This window comes from Gekko japonicus, unplaced genomic scaffold (genome assembly GCF_001447785.1).
Source record: "Gekko japonicus isolate JY-2015 unplaced genomic scaffold, Gekko_japonicus_V1.1 scaffold275, whole genome shotgun sequence".
Classification (NCBI taxonomy): domain Eukaryota; kingdom Metazoa; phylum Chordata; class Lepidosauria; order Squamata; family Gekkonidae; genus Gekko; species Gekko japonicus.
The window spans coordinates 823557-847749 of record NW_015170895.1 but is presented as its reverse complement, the minus strand read 5'-3'; the positions used below and the strand labels follow the sequence as shown (position 1 = coordinate 847749).

Below are 24193 nucleotides of genomic sequence, written 5' to 3'. Positions count from 1 at the left end.
CAGGATGCAGACCAGCAGCCCTGACCTCCGTGCACGCAGAGGACAGCCGCTCAGAGAGGACGCCATGCCCTGACAAAGGACAGGTGTTCCTGAACGGAAGCCACTGCAAGCATTCCCCCACGTGTGCTAACTTCACCCGGAAAAGCACACAGTCCTCTCCCTCCTGAGCCGGCCTAAGACAAAGGGGTGTGCCCAGCGACAGCCAATAGCGATCCAGCCTTCCTGTCACCCATCAAGATCACGCCGCTATCAAACATCTGGTCCCTATGAAGAAAGGTTAAAGCGCTTGGCATCGGTGTAGACTTTCCAATTTCCCGGGGGGGGGCTGGGGCTGGGCCAGAGGCATTGCTTTGCTAGGAGCAAGGGTGGCTCCCGGGGGAGGCTGAACACCTTCCTGAAAATTTCGGCGGGGGCTGAAGCCCCGCCGCCCCCACGAAGATTACGCCTATGGCGCTTGGGGCTCTTTCGCTTGGAGAAACGAAGGCTGACATGATCGAGGTTTATAAGATGATGCATGGGATAGAGCAGGTAGAGAAAGAAGGACTTTTCTCCCTTTCTCACAAGACAAGAACTCCTTGTGGGCACTCCATGAAATTGCTGAGCAGTCGGGTTAGAGCAGAAAAAAAGAGGTACTTCTTCACCCAAAGAGTGATTAACACTTGGAATTCACGGCCACAGGAGGTGGTGGCGGCTACAAGCATGGACGGCTTCAAAAGGGAATTAGATAAGCATATGGAGCAGAGGTCCATCCGTGGCTATGAGCCACAAGGTATAGATAGGGACTCCAGGGCAAGTGATGCTCTGTCTTCTTGGTGCTTGGGGGGGGTCAACAGTGGGAGGGCTTCTAATGTCCCGGCCCCACTGCTGGACCTCCTGATGGCACCTGGTATTTTTGGCCACTGTGTGACCCAGAGTGTTGGACTGGATGAGCTGATGGCCTGATCCAACACTGGCTTCTCTTATGTGCTTATGTCGTTAATCCAAAGTACCAGCCCTGCAACGTGAATGGTGCTCTTCCGTCTCTCCTTTGTCCCACCCCCCCTTCCCCCAGAGGTGTCCCTCCCTGCCTACCATTAGGAGGAGGAGGAGTCTCAGAGCGGCTGACAATCCCCTTCCCTCCCCCTCCCCACAACAGGCACCCTGTGAGGTAGGCGGGGCTGAGAGAGCTCTTGAGAGAACACCTCTGAAAGAGCTTGTGACTTGCCCAAGGTCACCCAGCAGCTGCATGTGGAGGAGTGGGGAATCAAACCTGGTTCTCCCAGATTATAGTCCGCACACTTAACCACTATACCATTAATGTTACGGTTGCCCAACCATGAATCCCTTTTTGGCCCATTCGGAGTTTAAGTTTTTTAAATATCTCCTGGAGATCATGAGCCCTAGCCTCAGGTCACATTTCAGGTGTTTCAGGAGAGCCCTCCCTGAGTTCGCTCCCTTACCTCCTTTACACCTACCCGCTTCTTTGCTTCTTCCCCTCGTCTCTCACTTTTACCTCGATGGTTCCACTCCTGAACAGCTTGGGGCCATTCCACGAGCGTCGCTGGTCAACTCACGTCCCCTCCCTTATTCTATCCCATTTCTCGTTGCAGCATCAACTCGTCTCATCGGACAGGCAAAGTATTCCCCAACCAACGATACTCCCTGCTCATGCGAACGTCTCTATATTTTCTAATCTGTATTCTTAGCCCTGTATTGTGTGTGTGAGGGGAGCTGCGGTGGCTCAAGTGGTTAAGACACTGAACTGCAGGTTGTGGAAGGTCCGCAGTTCAGCAGTTCAAGAACCGGGTGCCGCAAGACGGAGTGAGCTCCCGTCTCTAGTTCCAGCTCCTGCCTACCTAGCAGTTCGAAAGCAAGAAATTGTAAGTAGATAAATAGGTGCCACTTTGGTGGGAAGGTAACAGCGTTCCGTGCGCCTTGGTGTTTAGTCATGCCGGCCACATGACCACGGAAACGTCTTCGGACAGCGCTGGCGCTTCGGCTTTGAAACGGAGATGAGCACCGCAACCCTAGAGTCGGACTCGACTGGCTTTCGAGCAAGGGAGACCTTTACCTATTGTGTGTGTGAATGTGTTGTGGGCGACGACGATGGCGCTGGGCCCTTGTCCGAGTTGGTAGTGCAGGTGGCGTCGCCAACATCACCAGAGCTGGAAGCTGGCCCCTCTGACTCCTCGGGAGTTGGCAGCTTGCCTCTGCCAGTGCCCGAGTCAGTCCTGCAGCAGCCAATGAGGTGCAGATGCAAACAGAAAGCCCGCTGGATTCACCTCTGCGGGTGGCTCAGCTGAGGAAGTGGCTCCGCAAGGACGTAGCCACCCGCCACTGAGACGCATGCTGGCAGGGAAGCACCGAGCCCTGAGCACTAACAGGAGCAGTGCCACCGCTCAGGGAAGCTCCCGCTTGGGAGTGGGCTCTCTGTGGCAGCAACAAGTCGCATCCGTGCTGACCTCGCACCCACCCCCAGCTCCTGCTCTCGGACCTGGCTCCTGTTTGGATTCCTGGCTTCCTGACCTCCTGCTTCGGACGACCACTCTCTCAGACGCGCTACTCGGCCCCTGTTCTGTCTGTCCTGGCTACGACCCCCGGACCGGACCTGACTCCTGCCTCTCAGCCCAGCCCAGCCCAGGCCAGGCCGTGACAGAATGCTTGATTTTCTACTTGTATGCTTGAAAAACCCTCAGTAAAGAAAACATTGCTTTAGCAACATAGCCTCGGTGTCTATTCACGGGCTCTGGGAATTCTGACTCCCGTATACATAGGTTATGAATGATCCTGTATTTTAAGCCTATTGCCGTTTAATATCTATCATTCTCCTTCACTTATTAATAAATAAGGCAATTTGGCTATCATCTCTGCTGGCAGAATGAGCTCATTGGACTGCCAGCCGAGTGTTCCCTCTAAGCTGAGTTAGTGTGAGCCAGCTCACAGTTTTTTAGCCTCCGGCTCACACATTTTTGCCTTAGCTCAGGAAGGAGCAAACTAATCGATGCAGTGGCCCAATCGCTCGCTCACAACTTTAATGCCAGCAGCTCACAAAGTAGAATTTTTGCTCACATGACTCCACAGCTTAGAGGGAGTATTGTTCCAGCCACTCCTAACAGAAGACCAGCGGCATGGTACAGAGCGGCACAAATGGAAAGTGAAACATCCTCACCTGTTCCACAGGTGGCCGTGCATTTCGTCCAGGATCCGTACTGCCAGAAGAACTCGGCTGGGGTAATCTCATTCTCGCTATCAGACTCCCTTTGTATCGTGTATTGGTAGCGGACGCCTGGATTCTTTTCCTGGAATAAGAGCTGAGAGGAAAGGATTTTAAAAGATATATATTCAGTCGCAATATGCAAAAGAGAACTAACTGAGGCTCGAGCACTGGGGAAATGCAACCAACCACCTGGAGGAAAGGCGCCCTGGAGCCACAGGGTGACAACTGCACATTTGTTACATTATGCACACACAGGGAAGGCCTGAATTGATCAGTTGTCTGTATTCAGATGATTAAAAGAATATTACAAAGAGGAAAAGCGTATGTACATTAGACCTACAGAAGGCGCAACAGGAATGAGTTGTTTCCCGTGACAGTCTGAGGGTATGAAAATAACCTTCAGGTGACAGATTCAAATGGGTTGCCATGTTGGTTTGAAGCAACAGAGCAAAGTCTGAGTCCAGTGGTACCTTTAAGACCAGCAAAGGTTAATTCTGCTGGACCTCCTGATGGCACCTGGTATTTTTGGCCACCATGTGACACAGAGTGATGGACTGGATGGGCCACCGGCCCGATCCAACGTTGGCTTTCACATGCATGCACAGTTGCACACTTTGTGCACACGAAAGCTTATACCCAGAATTAAATTTTGTTGGTCTTAAAGGTGCCACTGGCCTCAAACGAACAATTGCTGGAGGTCTGTGGAATCAAGGGCAAAGGGAATGCACAGATCTCCTTCAATTCTGAGATCCTGTGCAAATGTGGCAAAGAGCCGACCAAGCAAGGATCTCTAGCCGCAGAGATGGCTCACTGCAGGAAACAAAACAAGCCCCACTCTGTTGGCAAACAGCACATTAGGAACACGTGCTAGCTATAAAATATGGAAACAGTTGTGCCACTGAAGGGCACGTCTGCACTGTAAAAGCAAACCAGTTTCCGGGCTGCTTAACTTGCATGATTCATGACAATGGCAAGTCCAAAAGAATTCTCACCGGCGCACAATGCTCAGGGGTGAGGGGAGGGCAGAGAAAGAAAGAGACAGAGATTGTGTGTGTCTGCAGGGGACCAGTGCGCAGGACTATTTCCAGCCAGATTCACGTGCGCAGGGGACCAGTGCTGCAACACAGACGCACTCCAGACCGCCTCCAGTGTCCGCTTGCAGAGGTTTGTCCCTTGAGAGAGACTGCAAACTTCTCGCAGCTCGCCTAAATGCTTTTGTTATCACCCAAGTTATTCTTGGAGCCCTGCTCCAGAGGGCATTGCTCCAAAGGGCTCTTGAGGAACACCCCAAGCGCCTTTCAAAAATAGATCTTTCAATTCAGCTGCACAGTCCAAAGAGCCTTCCCAAATAGTATGCTGCCCGAGTCATCCAAGCTGCTAACGCAAACATGAAAAAAGGCCTTTTAAAAGTAATTTGAAACTTTTAAACTTTTCCCAAAATAAACTTTAACATTCATCCGTCCATTTGTCTGCCACGGCCCCGCATTTTGCATGCTGTGAAGAAGGCAAAAGGAATACCATGCAGGCAATGTTCCCTCTAAGCTGTGGAGTCTTGTGAGCAAAAATCTACCTTGTGAGCTACTAGCATTAAAATTGTGAGCAACCAATTTGGCCACTGCATAAATTAGTTTGCTTTGGAGCCATCCTTCCTGAGCTAAGACAAAAATCTGTGAGTCGGAGGCTAAAAAACTGTGAGCTAGCTCACACTAGCTCAGCTTAGAGAGAACACTGCATGCAGGGTAACCCAATCCCATAACCTGGTCCTGGCGTGGCACTGCTAGGCAGTATCCTGTGCTTGCACCACAAAGGGGACACAAGCGACGGACAGCACAGCCATCGCACTTGATTCCATAGTGGACATCAACCGACCTTGACATGTCTTTAACAGACAGAGAGAGACCCAGGTCACTGTGGACACAGCCTCCTGATGTCAGGCAGCCGCCAGGTGCAGAACTAAGGGAGCAGAGCGGGAAGTCGGGTTCCCAAGTCCCACCTTACTTTGGAGTGGGGGAGTCCCGGCTCTCCCCGGGACTTCTTGACGCAGCCCGGAAGTGACGTCACCACGTCGGGCACGTTGGGGGTGGGACCGCTATGATTCATAGAGAAAACCATAGAGTTTTCCCTTGATTCACAGAGCGCCCCCCCCCCCCGCATCATGCCCTGCGTGATGATGTCACCTCCGGGCGACATCATCACGCCAGGCCCATCTGTGCACTGCCGGCATTCTGGGAGTGGGGTTCCCCCCCGGCGGCCCGATCCAGGCCAGCGGGTAACGGGCCGATGGAGCGGGGGTTTCCCCGCCCCCCAGGGGGACCTGGCAACCGTACCTGGAAAGAGTACGGTGGCAGGACCCCCAGGAGCAGGGGGCTCAAGTCCCCACCTGCGGATGATTCTCCTTGCAGGGACACAGGCAAGGCCCCCCACTGCACCGCTGCTCCCTCCCTCTGCAGGGGCGGCTCCAATGAAATACCGAAGACCTCCCCACTCCTGGCACAAGGGTCCCGATCCTTCTGAGATAGGCTGCTCTAGGTTTCCCTTGCTCAAAAGGAAGTTGAATCCAACTCTAGGGATGCGGTGCTCATCTCAGTTTCCAAGTCGAAGAGCCAGCGCTGTCCGAAGACTTTTCCGTGGCCATGTGGCCGGCATGACTAGACACCGAGGCGCACGGAACGCTGTTACCTTCCCACCGAAGTGGTACCTATTTATCTACTTGCAATTTCTTGCTTTCGAACTGCTGGGTCGGCAGGAGCTGGGGCCAGAGACAGGAGCTCACTCCGTCATGCGGCACTAGAGGGTCTCGAACTGCTGAACGACTGACCTCCCGGCTCTACTTCTCCCTTATTGTCAGGTCCCCCGCTAAGTCACTCTCCACACACACTATTGGTAGTGAAATGTTTATTAGAGATATGCTTGCTGTAGGTTCGAGAACTCTTGCTGCAGTGATGACTGGCGGACGGGCAGGGCACGCATGGGAAGGTGGAGAGGGAGCGTTATGCACAGTGTTCCCTCTGAGCTGAGTTAGTGTGAGATAGCCCACAGTTTTTTAGCTGCCGGCTGACACATTTTTGTCTCAGGTCAGGAAGGAAGGCTCCAGGGCAAACTCATTGATGCAGCAGCCAAATGGCTCACTCGCAACTTTAATGCCAGCAGCTCACAAAGTAGAATTTTTGCCCGCAAGACTCCGCAGCTTAGAGGGGGCACTGCGGGCTTCCCAGCTCTCTACACCTATTTAAAACCCGTCCCCCATTGACGCTTTTACACTGCAATGATGTGAAAACTGGGAAATTTGTTCGTTTCTTGGCAGAACCCCCCATTAACCACGTTCTAATAGGAGATAAACCGAATGTCCTCTTGACATCCTGTGTGAGAGACGAGGGGCCTCCGAACTCCGTCCTGAGTGGCGGGGCAGCTGGGAGACCAAGCAGCCATTCCCACCAACCAAGAAGAGAAGGGGAGGGGGGCAGAAAAGAAAGCATCCCTGGACTTCTCAGGCGGGAAGGAATGTTAAAGTAAACATCTTTCCTGCAAAAAACAAGCCAGCCCTGGAATTCATTAACTCCTAAGACTTGCCCCCAAAAGACCAACTTCTCTGCAGGGAAGGAATCAACAGCCAGGACTGGTTTTCTTGTGGCCTTTCTGGACAGCAGTCCACACTTGTGAGACGGAAACCCAAAGGAGCTCCTGAAAACCCCACAAAACTACTGAGGAAGCAGGTCTGCCAGCATCAAGTGACATCACTTTGAGGAACTTCAACGGCTACAAAAATCTGTGGATGCAAATTGCCAGTAAAGGAGGCTGGACAGAGCCGAAGTGACCAAGGGCGCAGACACTCACTTCTTCTGTCCCACTATGGCACCCGCCCAACTGGCTTTGCCGTTTTTTGCAGTGCCTGAAAAACCTGTTTACTCAGGCAACAGATGCGAGTCATGAAAAGCTCAGGTCTGCATTAATCCATAGAAAGCAAGCAAGCACTGTGCAAATAACACAGACCACAAGTGCCAAAAAAGTCATGCAAAAAGAGTAAATTTATATGACAAGAATAACAGAGGACCACATGTATCAGTAAAACCAAATTACATCATATAATGTACAGGTCCATGAAAAGTGCAAGTCCATAAATGGTACACAGACATGGACAAAGACTCCGGATTGTGATCTTCGTTTCAACAGCTCTTCTTCAAGAAGTTCACACTACTACAATTACAAGTAAAACCAAACTATTAATATCATATACTACAATCAAACCCATATCCTGAATACTAAGAGGCAAAGATTACCTTCATACTCATAATGTACAGAAGACTTTATAATGGTGAATGTAGGAGGAAAAATCCTTAGCACAGCACTCACAGTGCATAAAAGCCTTCAGACTCACACAGGGGTCATTTCGTAGAAAAAGAGCTAGGGGAGCTCATTAGCATAACTCATTAGCATATGCCACACCCCCTGACATCAGGGGCTCGGCGGTGGACCTGCAAGGCCAGCGGGAGTGCGAGGAAGCCCCGCGCGTCCCCCCCCCGAAATGACCTCTGGACTCACACTATCCATGGACCTGTAAATTATATGGTGTAATTTGGTTTTACTCATACATGTGGTCCTCCATTATTCTTGTCATATACATTTACTCTTTTTGCATGACTTTCTGAGCACTTGTGGTCTGTGTCATCTGTACAGTGCTTGCTCGCTTTCTGTATATTGTATACTGTGATATCGCATCTGTTTATGGTACTGCATTAATCCGTACCATACTCCACCACGGGGGTGCTGGACACCAATGTTCCCTCTAAGCTGAGTTAGTGTGAGCTCACCGTTTTTTAGCCTCCGGCTCACACATTTTGGTCTCAGCTCAGGAAGGAGGGCTCCAGAGCAAACTAATTTATGCCGTACCCAAATTGCTCGCTCACAACTTTAAGGCCAGGAACTCACAATGTAGAATTTCTGCTCACAAGACTCCACAGCTTAGAGGGAGCACTACTGGACACCCTTCTCTCCTCCCTCCCCGTGCCTCTTCTATGGAGACGACCCCACCGCCACCCCCGTAGCTTCAATGCAAAAGGAGGCAGAAGGACGGTTGCTCCGACTGCAGGAGCCACCAAAGTGGCCTGGAGTAACCCGGGCTGGGTGTCCCCCAAGGTCCCTTGCCACGGGGTGGCAGAACATGCCGGAGCGGACCCCTCGGGTGGCAGGCACAGAGGCCAGGGGCCAGCCAGATGCCTCAGGCCACATCTGGAGTTCTTGCAGCGCAGAGATTGCAGCTAAGGAGATCTGCCAGCGGAGCACAAGGAATGACTTGGCGGAGGCCCACTGGCAGCACAGAGAGCGCTCCTTCCCCCTCCCCAACCCCTCCACCCCAGATCGGAGGCCTCTGCCCCACGGGAGCCGTTCCTCCTGAGTCAGCACTTTGAGGAAGGCCGCAAAGGAGATCTGTTTCAGCTGGACTGGGAGGAAAGCCAGGCGCAAGCTGGAGGAAGGCCTCTCAGATCAGCAGGAGCCTCCCCGCTGCCAAATGCAGCGACTTCCAAAGAGGGGCTGCAAACACACACGCGTGCGCGCAGGGCTCTGAAGCCTGGCTGGAGTCTCACTGTACTTTGTGCGGTGTGTGTGTGTGTGTTGGAGACGGGATGTGTGCTGCTTTTCCAAACGGAAGCCCCATCAACAGCTGCAAGAGGCAAGGAGTGGCCAGGATTTCACCACTTCACGGCTGGGCCGGAGAGAAACCCCTTGTCCCCCAAACTGCCACGGTTCCCCTTTCTCGGCCAAAGCACACAGAAGAGGGAGGAATCTGCCCCCCCCAGCCAGTCCAGCCCCCCAGCACTTTGGAAAGCCAGTGGCCACAGCCTGCTAAGAGAAGTGGGACTTGGGCTCGTGAGATCTGGGTTCAGGATGCTTTTGTATCTGCTGTGGACCCATTCTCTTGTTCACGTAAAATCCCCCCAGATGGGGACAGCTGTTTCTCTTGTCACACAGCTGCGAAAGGCACAGAACCTCTGTGTGTGTGTGGGGGGGAAAGGCTGCAACAACTGGCAATTGTCCGGAAAGCTTTCAGAGCTGCTCAAAGAAATAAAGAAGGCCACACACAACCTTATCTGACAGCATTCATCTCAAAAGCACCACTGGCTGCTATTGTTTACGGACACAGAGTGGAGTCTCTCCCTCTAGCCTGAAATCCTTTCCCTTAGAAAACAGAGTGAAAAGCAATTCGGTGTTATGCCAGACCTATGGATCGTCAAAAAGATAAGCCAGCGGGTTCTGGATCAAAACCAGCCTGGATTCTCCCTACAAGCTAAAATGACTCAATGGAGCCTCTCGTACTTTGGTCACGTGAAGGAGGAGGAAGAAGGAAGAAGAAGGAGGAGGAGGAAGAAGAGGAGGAGAAGGAAGAAGAAGAGGAAGAGGAGGAGAAGGAAGAAGAAGAAGAGGAGGAGGAGGAGGAAGAAGAGGAGAAGGAAGAAGAAGAGGAAGAAGAAGAGATTGGATTTATACCCCGCCCTTCACTCAGAGTCTCAGAGTGGCTTACAAACTCCTTCCCCTTCCCCTCCCCACAACAGACACCCTGTGAGGTAGGCGGGGCTGAAAGAGCTCTTGACAGAAACTGCTCTTTTTCAAGGACAGCTCTGACAGAACTATGGCTTGCCCAAGGTCATCCAGCAGGGAATTAGATAAGCATATGGAGCAGAGGTCCATCAATGGCTATTAGCCACAAGGTATGGATAGGGACTCTGGGGCAGGTGATGCCCTGTATTCTTGGAGATTGTGGGGGGAATCAACAGTGGGAAGCTTTCCTAGTGTCCTGGCCCCCCTGCTGGACCTCCTGATGGCCCCTGGTATTTCTGGCCACGGTGTGACACAGAGTGTTGGACTGGATGGGCCACTGGCCTGATCCAACATTGGCTTCTCTTCTGTTCTTATAGAAACTCTCAGGCTGGGGCAAGGGATGCCTGGGGTATTCTTGGTGCTTGGGGGGGGGCAACAGAGGGAGGGCTTCTGGTGTCCTTCTGGCCCCACTGCTGGACCTCTTGGTGGCACCTGGTATTTCTGGCCACCGTGTGACAGAGTGTTGGACTGGATGGGCCTTTGGCCTGATCCAACATTGGCTTCTCTCTTATGTTCTTATATTCAGCTGCGAGTGGAGGAGTGGGGAATCAAACCCGGTTCTCCCAGATTAGAGTCTGCACACTTAACCACGACGCCAAACTGGGAAAGACCATCCTGCCAGGAGAAGTGGAAGGCAGCAGGAAAAGAGACGGACGGACCCCATCCAGGAAGCCACAAAGGCCCTCAGTTTGCAAGACCGGAGCCAGGCTGCCAAGGAGGGGATGTTTTGGAGGACATTGATGCACGGGGCCGCCCCAAGTCAGAAGGGACTTCATGACACAGGACACACAGACACACCACAGCTGCGAGAGAGCCTGAAGAGCAGGAAGCCGGTTCTGAGCTCCGCCCCCCCCTTTGTTTAAAGAAAAATGCAGAAGGGTCTATTTTTAACTTGTCTTCGGTGGGCAGGAGACCAGCTCGCCTTACGGAAGCCCCCTGCAGCCCTCAGGGCCCCCGGACCACAGCTCGAGAAAGGCTGACTTGCATCACTTGCGAGACGCCTTCCCGTGCGATGGCCCTCTAGCCTTCCTTCGACGCAGGCCTCCGCTATTCCCATTTTGCAAGCGAGGATCTGAGCCAGGAAGGAACGTGTGCCAACTACAATAATGAACTGCGAATGGCACACAGCCCCCGCAGAACCTACAACTCCCTCCTCCCAGTTTGGTACCTTAGCCATTGGCCCATTCTGCTGTCCAAGGAGAAGAAGAGAGAAGAGACTGGATTTGTACCCCGCCCTCCACTACAACCTCCTTTCCTTTCCCCTCCCCACCACAGACACCCTGGGAGGCAGGTGGGGCTGAGAGAGCTCCTTTGAGGACTGCCCTTGAGAGAACAGCTCTGAGAGGACTTGTGAGTGCCGCAAAGCCACACCAGCAGCTGCATGTGGAGGAGTGGGGAATCAAACCCCGTTCTCCCAGATTAGACTCCACACTCCTAACCACTACACCAAACTGGCTTGATTGGATTTATACCCCACCCTTCACCTGGAGTCTCAGAGCGGTTTACAATCCCTTTCCCCTCCCCTCCCCACAACAGGCACCCTGTGAGGCAGGTGGGGCTGAGAGAGCTCTTGAGAGAACTGCCCTTGAGAGAACAGCTCTGAGAGAACTTGTGACTGACCCAAGGCCACACCAGCACCTGCATGTGGAGGAGTGGGGAATCGAACCCGGTTCTCCCAGATTAGACTCCACGCTCCTAACCACTACACCAAACTGGCTTGATTGGATTTATACCCCACCATTCACCTGGAGTCTCAGAGGGGCTTACGAACTCCTTTCCCCTCCCCTCCCCACCACAGACACCCTGAGAGGTGGGTGGGGCTGAGAGAGCTCTTTCGAGGACTGCTCCTTGAGAGAACAGCTCTGAGAGAACTTGTGACTGACCCAAAGCCACACCAGCAGCTGCATGTGGAGTAGTGGGGAATCAAACCCAGTTCTCCCAGATTAGACTCCACGCTCCTAACCACTCCACCAAACTGGCTTGATTGGATTTATACCCCACCCTTCACCTGGAGTCTCAGAGGGGCTTACAATCCCTTTCCCCTCCCCTCCCCACCACAGACACCCTGGGAGGCGGGTGGGGCTGAGAGAGCTCTTTCGAGGACTGCCCTTGAAAGAACAGCTCTGAGAGAACTTGTGACTGACCCAAGGTCACCCAGCTGCCTGCAAGTGGAGGAGTGAGGATTAGAGTCCGCGCTCCTAACCACGGCACCAAAAGCCAGCCGACTCTCTCCAAAGTACCTGGATCCACACGGGCTCCTCGGTGGGGCCCGGAGAGGTGAGGTTCTCCCAGTTCCCCGTTCGCTCGTAGGTGAAGGTTGTCCCAGCCACCTCGTAGTCGCCATTCCACTGGATGGTCCAGTCGCCATTCAGGAAGTACTTCTTTGGATCTTCGCTCCTCAGCGCCAGGAAGTTCTCAGCTTCGGCCACTTCCTCAATCTGAATCTCTCGCGCCCCAGCGGGGATCAGCCCGACATCGACGTAACCTGCCCAGGGGAGTGAGCGGCCAGTCAGCGGCAAGGGACAGGGCGTGCTGAGAAAGAGGCGGGCGGGTCCCTGTGTTGGCGTTTCCCTACTAGTGCTGGGCCCTTCTGAGGGTTTGCCCCTTCCTAGGCGTTCAGTGGAAAATGGTCAACCAAGCTTTTCGAGGCTGCAGGCACCTTTGGAACCTCGACACTTCATCGTGGGGGCAACCCCAAAAGGGCAGCTGTGGGAGGCTTAGCCAGCCACAATGTGGCTCCCACCGTGGAAAGCCTTGTGATGTGGCAGCTGTGCTCCCAAAGGAACTTTGCCCGGTCAGTTGTATCTCCAGTGGCAAATCAGAGGCCTTCCCAGGCAGAAGTCACGCCTGGCCCCACCCACTTTGCAAAAACCGTTGACAGGCAGCAGAAAAGGTGTCTGGGGGTGCCACGGGGGGGACCCCTGAGCTAACGGGGGGGGGGGGGGGGGGGAATGGCTTCCCCAAGGCCTCTTTTCCTGCCAAAAATCCCGCTTGAAACGCTAACCTTCCAAAGGCCTCTCTCTCGATCCACGGTGCATATTTTCTCTTTCCTGTCATCTAGCTGCTGTCGACGGAGATATTCAGTCCCCACCCAAGAGACAAACCTGGCCCACAAGCTCACCCCGCCCCTCGCTCTTCTCAAAGGTCTTCTTGACGGTTTGACAAGTGGACCCGTCCCCTTGGCACACGCCACACCGGTCCTCCACGGCGTAGGAATCGATTTCGAAGTCACAGCCGATATTCTGAAAGACAGGCCAGGACAGTCAACGGGGGGGGGGGATGGGGGCAGCCCAGGACCCAGGTCGTCACACACAACAACGGTGTAATCCTAAACAGAGTTACAGCCTTCTGTGCCTACTGACTTCACAAGACATTAGAAGGGCATAACTCTGCTTAGGTTCACACTGAAAGGTCAGGAAGCAATGACCAACAGTGGCTAGAACAGGGGTGTCAAACATATGGCCCTAGGGCCGGAACCGGCCCCTGCAGGCGCAGTGTTCCCTCTAAGCTGAGTTAGTGTGAGCTAGCTCACAGTCTTTTAGCCTCCGGCTCACACATTTTTGTCTTAGCTCAGGAAGGAGGGCTCCAGAGCAAACTGATTTATGCAGCAGCGAGATCGCTCGCTCACAACTTTAATACCAGAAGCTCACCAAGTAGAATTTTTGCTCACAAGACTCCACAGCTTAGAGGGAGCATTGCTGCAGGGCCCCTATCCAGGCTGCGAGCAACTGGCTCCTTCCTGCATCGCAGCTCACTTTTGCCCAGCTCTCTCCACCTTCCTGCTTTCAGGGGAGAGAAAGAAAGTCAAGCCTTCTTTCACTTGATTGGCTGAGGGCTCCTCCTCCTCCTTTGGGGAGGAAGGAAAGAGCCAGAGAGAGAGAGAAAGAGAAAGAGGGAGAGACTCCATGGCATCTTTAAGACCAACAATGATTTATTCCAGGTATAAGCTTTTGTGTGAGCGCACACTTCTTCAGAGGGAGGGAGGAAGGGAGGGGGAGGTAAAGAGCTGGAGAGAGCAGGGAAGAGAGAGATCGAGACACAGTGTCCTGTGGTACTTGGAGAGATCCCCCGTTCCAGTTCTAACAGGTGGCGGGGGGACCTAACAGCATAGCTTTTTTATTAGTGGAAGGGAGCAGGAGTCCAGTGGCACCTTAAAGACTAACAACATTTGTGACAGGGCATGAGCTTTCATGAGTCACTGTTCACTTCTTCAGATACTGCTAGAATGTGAGTCCATCTGTCCTTATATCATGGAGAGTGAAGTGATTTCAGATGCCAAATGACAATAGCAGGCATTGGTAATGAGAGAAGAAACCTAGGTCTCCATTCAGTCCAGGAGGATGCATTGTCTTGAGCTTTATTATCAGTTGCGATTCAGCAGTCTCTCTTTCTAATCTTCCTTGAAATTCCTTTGTAAGAGAACTGCTCATAAGTTAGCAACTGAATGTTCTGGAAGGTTAAAATGTTCCCCCACTGAGTTTTGAGTGTTGTGGTTTCTAATAGGAGTAGAAAGAGTAAGAATCCAGTAGCACCTTAACAATTAAAAATTGTGCTCACTTCTTCAGACTTATTCCATTTATTCTTCGCATCGTCCTGGACCAAACTGAGACCTAGGTTTCCTGTCTTATTACCAATGCTGATATCTCCACCCCCTACTACCCCTCTGCATATCACACCAAATCCAATCAAGCCTGCTATTGCCATTCAGCATCTGAAATAATCTTGATAAAGTTTATATCACTGGTACCTCATGTTACATTTTATGGCACACATGGCCTGGCCCGGCCCGACAAAGTGACATTTCTGTCAGATCTGGCCCGTGTAACAAATGAGTTTGACACCTCTGGGCTAGAAGGTCCAGTCTCCAAGGACAATCACAGGGTCCAATCAAAAAACTGACTCCTCTCAGAGTGGGAGCGGATCACACCCAAATACAAATGAATGATCAAAGTAGGATGAAGTTGAACCATGTACATATACCTCAAAAGGCAAGACTCACTGGAAAAGACAAAAGAAGAAGAAGAAGGCGAAGAAGGCAAAGAAGAAGGAGGAGGAGGCGACTAGATTTATACCCGGCCCTTCACTTGGAGTCTCAGAGCGCCTTACAAACTCCTTTCCCTTCCCCTTCCCACAACAGACACCCTGTGAGGGAGGCAGGGCTGAGAGAGCTCTGAGAGAAACTGCTCTTTCAAGGACAGCTCTGACTGAACTATGGCTTGCCCAAGGTCATCCAGTAGCTGCAAGTGGAGGAGTGGGGAATCAAACCCGGTTCTCCCAGATTAGAGTCCGTACACTTCACCACTACACCAAAACTGGCTCCCAATAACGTTAGGAAAAGTTGAAGGTAATAGTAAAAGAGGAAGACCCAACATGAGAGGCACTGACTCAATCAAGGAAGCCATGGCCTTCAGCTGCCAGATCTGAGCAAGGCTGTTCACGAGAGGACATTTTTAGAGGCCATTCGTGCGTTGGGGTGGCCACATGACTCAGAAGGGATTTGACTGAACGCGCACATGCGCGCACTCACTCCTGTAAAGAGGAGCCAGTATTTTTTATAACAGGCCCACTATCTCCGATCCCTGCTCCAGCTACGTCTGATAGTATCAAATCTGCATTTCAGTTCTAACTCAACAGATTCTGGTTGGAGTCCCCCCACAAATTTCTTCCCCTGAAGCAGACCATCCATGGAGACCAAAATGTTCCTCCGCTCGTTTCCATTTGTAATGCCTTGAATGGCACGTTGAAAAGGAAGTCCTTCTTTACCCAAAGAGTGATTCACACGTGGAATTCACTGCCACAGGAGGTGACGGCGGCTACAAGCACGTACGGCTTCAAGAGGTAATTAGCTAAACATTTGGAGCAGAAGTCCATCAGTGGCTATTAGCCCCAAGGTATAGATAGGGGCTCTGGGGCAAGTGAGGGTGCTTTGGGGGGGGGGGTCAACAGTGGGAGGGCTTCTAGTGTCCTGGCCCCACTGGTGGACCTCCTGATGGCTCCTGGTATTTTGGGCCACTGTGTGACACAGAGTGTTGGACTGGATGGGCCACTGGCCTGATCCAACCTTGGCTTCTCTTATGTTCTTATAGGAACTCTCAGGCTGGGGCAAGGGATGCTCTGTATTCTTGGGTGTTGGGGGGGGGGTAGCAGTGGGAGGGCTTCTAGTGTCCTCCTGGCCCCACTGCTGGACCTCCTGAGGCCATCTGGTATTTTTGGCCCCTGTGTGACAGAGTGTTGGACTGGGTGGGCCACTGGCCTGATCCAGCATTGGCATCTCTTATGTTCTTATAGGAACTCTCAGTCTGGGGCAGGTGATGCTCTGTCTTCTTGGTGCTTGGGGGGGGGCAACAGTGGGAGGGCTTCTAGTGTCCTGGCCCCACTGCTGGACCTCCTGATGGCACCTGGTATTTCTGGCCCCTGTGTGACACAGAGTATTGGACTGGATGGGCCACTGGCCTGATCCAACACTGGCTTCTCTTGTGTTCTTATAGGAACCCTCAGTCTGGGGCAAGGGATGCTCTGTATTCTCAGTTCTTGGGGAGGGGGGGCAACATTGGGAGGGGCTTCTAGTGTCCTGGCCCCACTGGTGGACCTCCTGATGGCACCTGGTATTTCTAGCCCCTGTGTGACACAGAGTTTTGGACTGGAGGGGCCACTGGCCTGATCCAATACTGGCTTATCTTATGTTCTTATGACTATTGGATTGTCCTTGGCTGAGAGAAGGACCGGAAAAATGGCGCTAATTGTCCATCCACCTTTCTCCTTGCCTGGCCCATTCTTCTCCCTCCACCAAGTCAAACACATCCTTCAGGGTCGCACGTTTTCTACACCAGCCCACATGACTCTCCTGATGAGGCTGACTGGGCTTTCAGGGTCTGCCATCACAGTCAGCACCCCTGATAAGAGGCCAGGCCTCAGCTTACCTTACAGATCCCGTTGATGCACATGTCCCGGCTGGAGTTCCCCTCAAAACAAGGAGTCCCATCGATGACTGCGTCGCGGAGCTTCTCTGCAAAGAACTCGTTCTCTGGACGGCAGTGCAGTTCACAGGGATTAACTGCAGAGACCGAAGAGAACAACCAAGTCACTTGCCAGGTCAACAGCACCCGGATTCATTCCTACCCTCCTTCCTTCCTCCCTCCCTCCCTCCCTCCCTCCCTCTTTCCTTCCCTCCCTCCTTCCATCCTCCCTCCCTGCCTCTTTCCTTCCTTCCTCCCTCCCTCCCTCCTTCCTCCCTCCCTCCTTCCACCTCCCTGCCTCCATCCTTCCTCCCTCCCTTCCGCCAAAGTCCCCCAGGCATGCAGCACTCGGAAGCCAGATCTCAGCCAGTGCATGGCCAATGGAGCTTACAGAGCAAGAGAGGCACCTTTCCTAAACCCAAAGTCCACTAGATAATCTAATCCAGGTGGAAATCAGTTCCTCGCCCAGTTGTGGTGTTCAGTCAGTCCTTGAGCAGCATGCAAGACCAGGAGGCACCAAAACATCTCTTCACTGTGCCTGGATCCAGCTCAGCTGGAAATCCCCTTCCCTAAGAGCAAAGTATCTCACTGGAGACCATGCTAAACACCTCCTCTTCAACAGTGAGTGTCTCCAAGCCTTCACTAGTTAAAGAGTGTTCTTCACTCACTAACTCTAGATTGAAGGGTGATCCCCACAGGCAGAAGCCATGTGCAGATGAAAGAGCTTTAGGTGACTCGAGTAAGTCAGCCAAGTTGCGTATGGCAGAGGAAGCACTTACCCGCATTAGGCTTCCAACACAAATGCGCAAAAAGCCCCGCAAGCCCTCTCCATCTTTTATCACTTTGCTAACGCGACGCCAAGAGAGATGCTTACTGTTATTAGGAACTGGGGTCCACTTGTAAAGCTTCCCTTTGTAGGGCCTGGCATCAAAGCGGCTGCACTGGATGTGGCGGAAGGACGGCTGGTCCGGGGGGCAGGTCTTCATGCTGCAGACCCTGAAGCGCTTTCGTTCCCCAACGCAATATTTGCCACCATATTTTGGCCTGGCGTTGGGAGAGAAGCCAACTAAGAGATGCGACGCAGGCGCCCCCGTGCCGAGCACACCCCGGGAAGGAAAAGACAGTCCCAGGAAATGGCCAGGAAGCAGACAGAGATGGTTCTACTGCTGAAATGGAGGGGGGGGATCTGAGCTGGGCCTGCTCAGCTGGCCCCCTGCCCACCAGCTGCCGACCCACCCCCCCAATCTAGCCAAATATGCCAGGTCACAATAACCAGGTCACTCCAAACAAACAAACACATCTAAGAACAATCTCAACGTTAAACGCAAGAAGCTTTCCTAGTTAAACTGACACTGGAGTAAAGGGGGTGGGATTTGGTTCAAATCTAGGTCACTTATAATGATCGGTTGGAACTGCTGGTTTAAAAGAAGTTTCCCATTTTGGAGCTCATGTACTTCCGAAACGAAGCGGCAAAAGAAAAAAAAATTGTTATCACAGAGAACATATATTCAGTTGGTGCCTCTGTAGAACCTAAACACTTAATCCAAAAACGATACCTGCTTGGAGACTGAACACAAATGTCTGTTTACCAGTTCCAAGGGGGCAGCTATGTTCGTCTGTGGCAGAGAAACCAAAAAAGCATCCGACGGCACCTCCTAGGCTAGACCATCTAGATCTTTTGAGGCAGAAGGTCTCGCAGCAGATACTTCAATAAATGTGTTCTTCCCTCGCAACCTTGGGTGCTTTCAGTATTGTTATCTGATTCAAATGCCGATGGACTGATAACAGCTAACGTGGCGTGGTTCCTGGCTAAGGTTGCTGCTCTCAAGAAACAGTGAAAACTTATCATCTTTGCAAATACCTACACCGACTTTCAATCTTCGGAGGATTTTAGTTAGTTGGCTCTGCCCCAGGTCTTTTTTATTCTCTGGGCTATGCCTGGGTTTTATATGTTTACTGATTGTGACTATGTATTTTGTCATATTTTATGTCAATTTTATGTACCTATTTTACCCCTTTTGCATTCTCTTTTTGGTCAAGACTTTGGTCATACAGACCCATAATAAATTGAATTGAATAAATGTGTTCAGCTTCTTCTGTGCAAAATCCCCCCCCCCCCCCCCGTTCCTTTGGGCATTGTGGTTCCCCTTCCCCTGTACAGCAGGGAAGGACACTAAACGGGATCACTTCCTTGAAAGCTAGCAAAGCAATCCAATGTGCAGGACTGAAAGGCGGTGTGCGGAGTGGTTGCAATGTAATTCCGGGATCTGGGAGACCCGGGTTCGAAACCCCGCTTGTGCCACGGAAGCTGGGTGGGTGACCTCGGGCCACTTATACCCTCTCAGCCTAACCGACCTCACAGGGTTGTTGTGAGGGTAACATGAAGGGGGGGATGACAACGTGAGCTGCTTTGGGACCCCGTTGGGGAGAAAGGAGGGTATAAATGAATAAGATAATAAGACAAAATCATATTCTCATGGCCAACACGGATGTGATGGTGGGTGGGGCAGCTCTAAATGGACCTCCTGTAGTTTTTGATAATTGCAGCTGCAGTGGGAAAACTGTTGGCACTGGGGGCATGAGTGGAGGGGTGTCTACCAATGCTCCCTCTAAGCTGTGGAGTCTTGTGAGCAAAAATCCTACTTTGTGAGCTCATGGTGTGAAAGTTGTGAGCAAGCGATCTCGCTGATGCATAAATCAGTTTGCTCTGGAGCCCTCCTGCCTGAGCGGAGACAAAAATGTGTGAGCTGGAGGCTAAAAAAACTGTGAGCTAGCTCACACTAACTCAGCTTAGAGGGAAGAGAAGAAGAAGAAGAGAAGAGATTGGATTTATACCCCACCCTTCACTCAGAGCGGCTTGCAAACTCCTTTCCCTTCCCCTCCTCACAACAGACACCCTGTGAGGTAGGTGGGGCTGAGAGAACTCTGACAGAAACTGCTCTTTTTCAAGAACAGCTCTTATCAGAGTTATGGCTTGCCCAAGGTCATTCAGCCAGGTGCATGTGGAGGAGTGGGGAATCAAACCCGGTTCTCCCAGATTAGAGTCCGTGCACTTAACCACGACACCAAACAGTGGTGTCTACCCTTCCCCTCTCCCCAGTTTTCCTGGTGCAGATTTCTCCCCCCTCTCTTTCACTGGCCCCATGTGAGGAAAACATCTCTATATCCCATGCTGTGCCCTTGAATCCCCCCCCTACACACAACACACCAGCTGCTGCTTCCTTAAAACTGTTCATGTCAACATCTGCTCTGGGCCCTTATTTAGACATAAATTCCACGGAGCGAAATGGAACGTCCCTTCCAAATCAAAAGGCCTGGCGTTCGCTTCTAAGTGTCCAGATCCTTCCAGAAGCAAGGGAGCGCAACGAGTAGGCCGCAGAAAGGGAAGGAAATGTCCTTGCTGTGCACTTTTTGGTGTGAGAACAAATCGGAGCAGAGGGGATGGCATGAAAGAGAAGGACCAAGACTGCCCACCTGGGTCCCATGGATGAGATAAGAACATAAGAGACGCCAATGTTGGATCAGGCCAAAGGCCCATCCAGTCCAACACTCTGTATCACACAGTGGCCAGAAATACCAGGTGCCATCAGGAGGTCCACCAGTGGGGCCAGGACATTAGAAGCCCTCCCGCTACTGCCCCCCCCCAAGCACCAAGATGACAGAGCATCACTTGCCCCAGAGCCCCTATCTATACCTTGTGGCTAATAGCCACTGATGGACCTCTGCTCCATATGCTTCTCTAATTCCCTTTTGAAGCCGTCTATGCAGGGACTCGCTAGTGCTTGGCCCCGCCATAAGATGTGGCTTCTTGTGCCACTGGCAGTGCTTCCCCTGGGAAGGCAGGGGTCACCACCACACCACCCCCGCAACGCCTTGTTTTCACACAGGAAAGCAGCCTCTGGTTGGGGGACTGTCAGAAGTTTAAGATTCCATTTGGGCGACCAAAAGCGTAGGCTTTACCTAAACCCAGACCGTTTAAAAAGAGAGACTCTATAAACTGGTTCACGGTTAACCCAACTGAAATTCTAAAAAAAATCTGATTAAAAAGGAAAACACCTCATTTTATTTTTGGAAGGTTCCGTTTAAACAAATCATCAAATCATACACTTGTACCAAGGAAAATAAGATGATGACGCGACAGCCCGATATTTCCTGTTCGAACAAAGATTTACCCGTTGGCTTGGGGAGTACTCTCTGCACATGGGGGTGAGGTGGGGCGGGGCGGTTGGAATGCTGTGGCATGCATTTTTGTGTCGTGGGGGGGAGGAGGGAGACTGGCTGATAAGAGACACCCAAATTAAAAGAGGAAACGCTGCTTTGCTGTCTTTTTATCTCTCCAAAGGATGCTGCTCATCTCTCAACAGATTTCACTAATCATTCAAAGCGGGCCTGGCCCGAGTGACTCATTCACTTTAGAAAAAACAGCAACAACAACACACAGCACAATGTCTGTGAGGCCGGGGCCCCTTCCTCCCACCCCTCCGTCCTCCCCTGGAAAACAAGGGTTGCTTTCATGAGCAGCCGCCCGATGTCTGACTATTCACCGCTGACCAGAGTTTAAAGAAAAATGCATCAAAGCCGGGGGCGTCGAGAGAAGACCCTCCGCTTGTGTGCGACACCACATCCCACCATGGCCCTGCCAAGTTCAGCTGGGAGGGAGTTTGATGCTCAACCCTGGACACGTGGCCAAAAATTTTGCTTTCGTGGGGGTGTGGGGGCAGTGCTCCCTCTACGCTGTGGAGTCTTGTGAGCAAAAATCCTACTTTGTGAGCTCCCGGCCTTAAAGTTGTGAGTGAGTGATTGGGCAGCTGTAGAAATTAGTTTGCTCCAGAGCCATCCTTCCTAAGCTAAGACAAAAAGGTGTAAACCGGAGGCTAAAAAACTATGAGCTAGCTCACACTGACTCAGCTTAGAGGGAACACTGTGTGTGTGGGGGGGGTGTTGTCATGTCTGTCCTTGACTCAGCCCCAGAGCCAGCTCCTGACAGCCTAAGAGGGGAGGATTCAGTGCCTTTAAGAGCTGAAGAAGCATCAGGATCTGCACCTACTGTAAGTACTGAGGAGGATACACAGCAATCTGAATCAACTACAGGACGGTTTGCACCTGGGACTGAGCAGGCCACAAGCAGCTCACCACCTGCATCTCCCCCACCTGTAAGCAGGCTTAGGGATCGGAAGCGTCAGGAGCTGGCTAGCCGACGAAAAGAAGCACGTTCAAGAGGGCGGAGATCCTTGAGCCCTGAGTTTTAACAGCAGCCAGGACCTCGCACAAAGGTGCTAATGAGTTAATGGGCCAGAGCACTTCCAGGTGACGTCATGGCCGGAACCGGGCAATTTGGAGGCGGGGTTCCCCCGCCAGCCTGATCTGGATTGGCGGGGTTGGGGGCCCTTTGGGCGGGCAATCCCCCCCCCCCCCCGGGGGGAAGGGCGCCCCCCCCCCCGGGGGGGGTTACCTTTGGGGGGGGAACCCCCCCCCCCCCCGGGGGACATGGCAGCCCTAGCCATCAGGGGGTTTCTTTGAGTTATGTATAATTGCTTGCTTCGCGGGCATCTATCCAGTTCTAACACGAGACGCCATGATATATCTGCATACTGTCTACTGTCTCAATAAACTTTCTTTGAAAGAAAGCTGTGGAGGACTGATGGCTGCATGAGTCTGACAATAACATCTTCCCACCTCTCTCATTCCCCCCACCCCACACCCCTAGCCTATGCGGCTGGCCCCGCTTTGCTCCTGGACGGGTCGGTCAGGGGCCCTTAGAGCCAGACGGAGGACAGCAAGGAATCGGTGAGGAGAGAACCACATGACCTCCCCAAGGCGGGGCTTGGGAGCAGAGGGACTCACGTGGGCCTGTTGCACTGCCGCTCCGCATTCTGCAGTCCGGCACCGCAAGTCCGTGAGCAGGCGGCCCAGGAGCTCCAAGCGCCCCAGCCTCCGTCGATGGACTCTGGGCGGTACCCCATGTGCACGCACTCCCCGTTGAAGCACCACTGCGGAGAAAGGGGGAGGCAGGAGCAAGTCAAGCCAGCCAGCACAGTAGACAGACAACACACTCGGTGGCCGCTCCCCCTACGGTCATCATCAGTGGTTCAAAAGCGAGCAGCCCCCTTCAGCTCTCAGACATCAGAGCGCAGCACAGGGAGGAGGCTTCAGGGGAAGAGCCGTGGCTCAGTGGCAGAGCATCTGCTTGGCACGCAGAGGGTCCCAGGTTCAATCCTCAGCATCTCCAGGTAGAAGAACCAGGCAGGAAAAGGAAGAGGTTGGATTTATACCCCACCCTCCACTACCCGAAGGAGTCTCAGACTGGCTGACAATCTCCTTTCCCTTCCCCTCCCCACAACAGACACCCCGTGAGGGAGGTGGGGCTGAGAGAGCTCTGACAGAAACTGCTCTTTTTCAAGAAGAGCTCTGAGAGAACTTGTGACTGACCCAAGGTCATCCAGCAGGTGCAAGTGGAGGAGGAGTGGGGAATCAAACCCGGTTCTCCCAGATTAGAGTCCACTACACCAAACTGAAGAAGAAGAGAGAAGAAGAGATTGGATTTATACCCCATGGCCCTTCACCACCCAAAGGAGTCTCAGAGCGGCTCACAAACTCCTTTCCCTTCCCCTCCCCACAACAGACAGACAGCCTGTGAGGTGGGTGGGGCTGAGAGAGCTCTCTCCCGAGAACTGCCCTTGAGAGAACAGCTCTGAGAGAACTTGTGACCGAGAACTTGTGGCAGCGTCAGGTGACACCCCACCTGAGCCATGACAGTACCCCTACACGTTCCCCACCAACAGGTAAACGCGGCTTGGAGGTGGGGAAGGAGGTGAAAGAGAAAAGGATGGAAGAGACCCCCCGCCCCGCTGCTCTTCCCCTGGAACTCACAGCCTCTGCCCAGCACTTCCCGAAATAACGATGGTAAAAAGGAGGCCACCAAGACCTGCCCCAGAGCAGCAGAGCAGGGGCTCCGGAGGTCGCCCTACCTTCTTCTCGTCACATTTGGTTCCGTCGACGGCCGCGTCCAGCTTGGAGTGACACGTGTTCCCCACGGAGCACCACAGTGTGCTGCAGACGCTCTGGAGAGGGGGGTAAAAGGACAACATTCTCCAGATGCAATCAGTTCAGAACACATCTGGAAAAGAGAGGGGGAAGGGCCTCAGATGCTTCTGACCCCTCAGTCTGAGCAGCCCACGCCCCCGGCAGGCCAACTCCTGAGCATTTGTGCTCTTTGCAATGAATGGCCCTCGTGAAACCTGGCAAGAGACAACGCGGGCCTTTGGGGGAGGGGTTCCTTGAGAAAGGGGCCTGAAATGAGGAGGAAGAGGAGGATTTAAATCAGGGGGGTCAAACTCATTTGTTATGAGGGCCGGATCTGACATAAATGAGACCTTGTTGGGCCGGGCCAGGTGTGCCACAAAATGTAACGCCAGGTAGCGGAGATATAAACTTTATAAAGGACACC

The 24193-nt window shown here is 52.7% G+C and overlaps 1 protein-coding gene across 1 annotated transcript in view; it reads right to left on the bottom strand.

Annotated features, from left to right (window-relative positions):
- The window catches only part of ADAMTS7 (ADAM metallopeptidase with thrombospondin type 1 motif 7), a 68719-nt gene that overhangs the window by 26712 nt on the left and 17814 nt on the right, over positions 1-24193 (bottom strand). The window contains exons 10-16 of the mRNA XM_015418495.1: positions 23715-23807; positions 22591-22736; positions 17621-17790; positions 16711-16844; positions 12912-13032; positions 12031-12275; positions 3149-3290 (exon numbers count right to left, since the gene is read on the bottom strand). Coding sequence (XP_015273981.1) covers positions 3149-3290; positions 12031-12275; positions 12912-13032; positions 16711-16844; positions 17621-17790; positions 22591-22736; positions 23715-23807 — 1051 coding nt within the window. The remainder of the gene's footprint in view (positions 1-3148; positions 3291-12030; positions 12276-12911; positions 13033-16710; positions 16845-17620; positions 17791-22590; positions 22737-23714; positions 23808-24193) is intronic.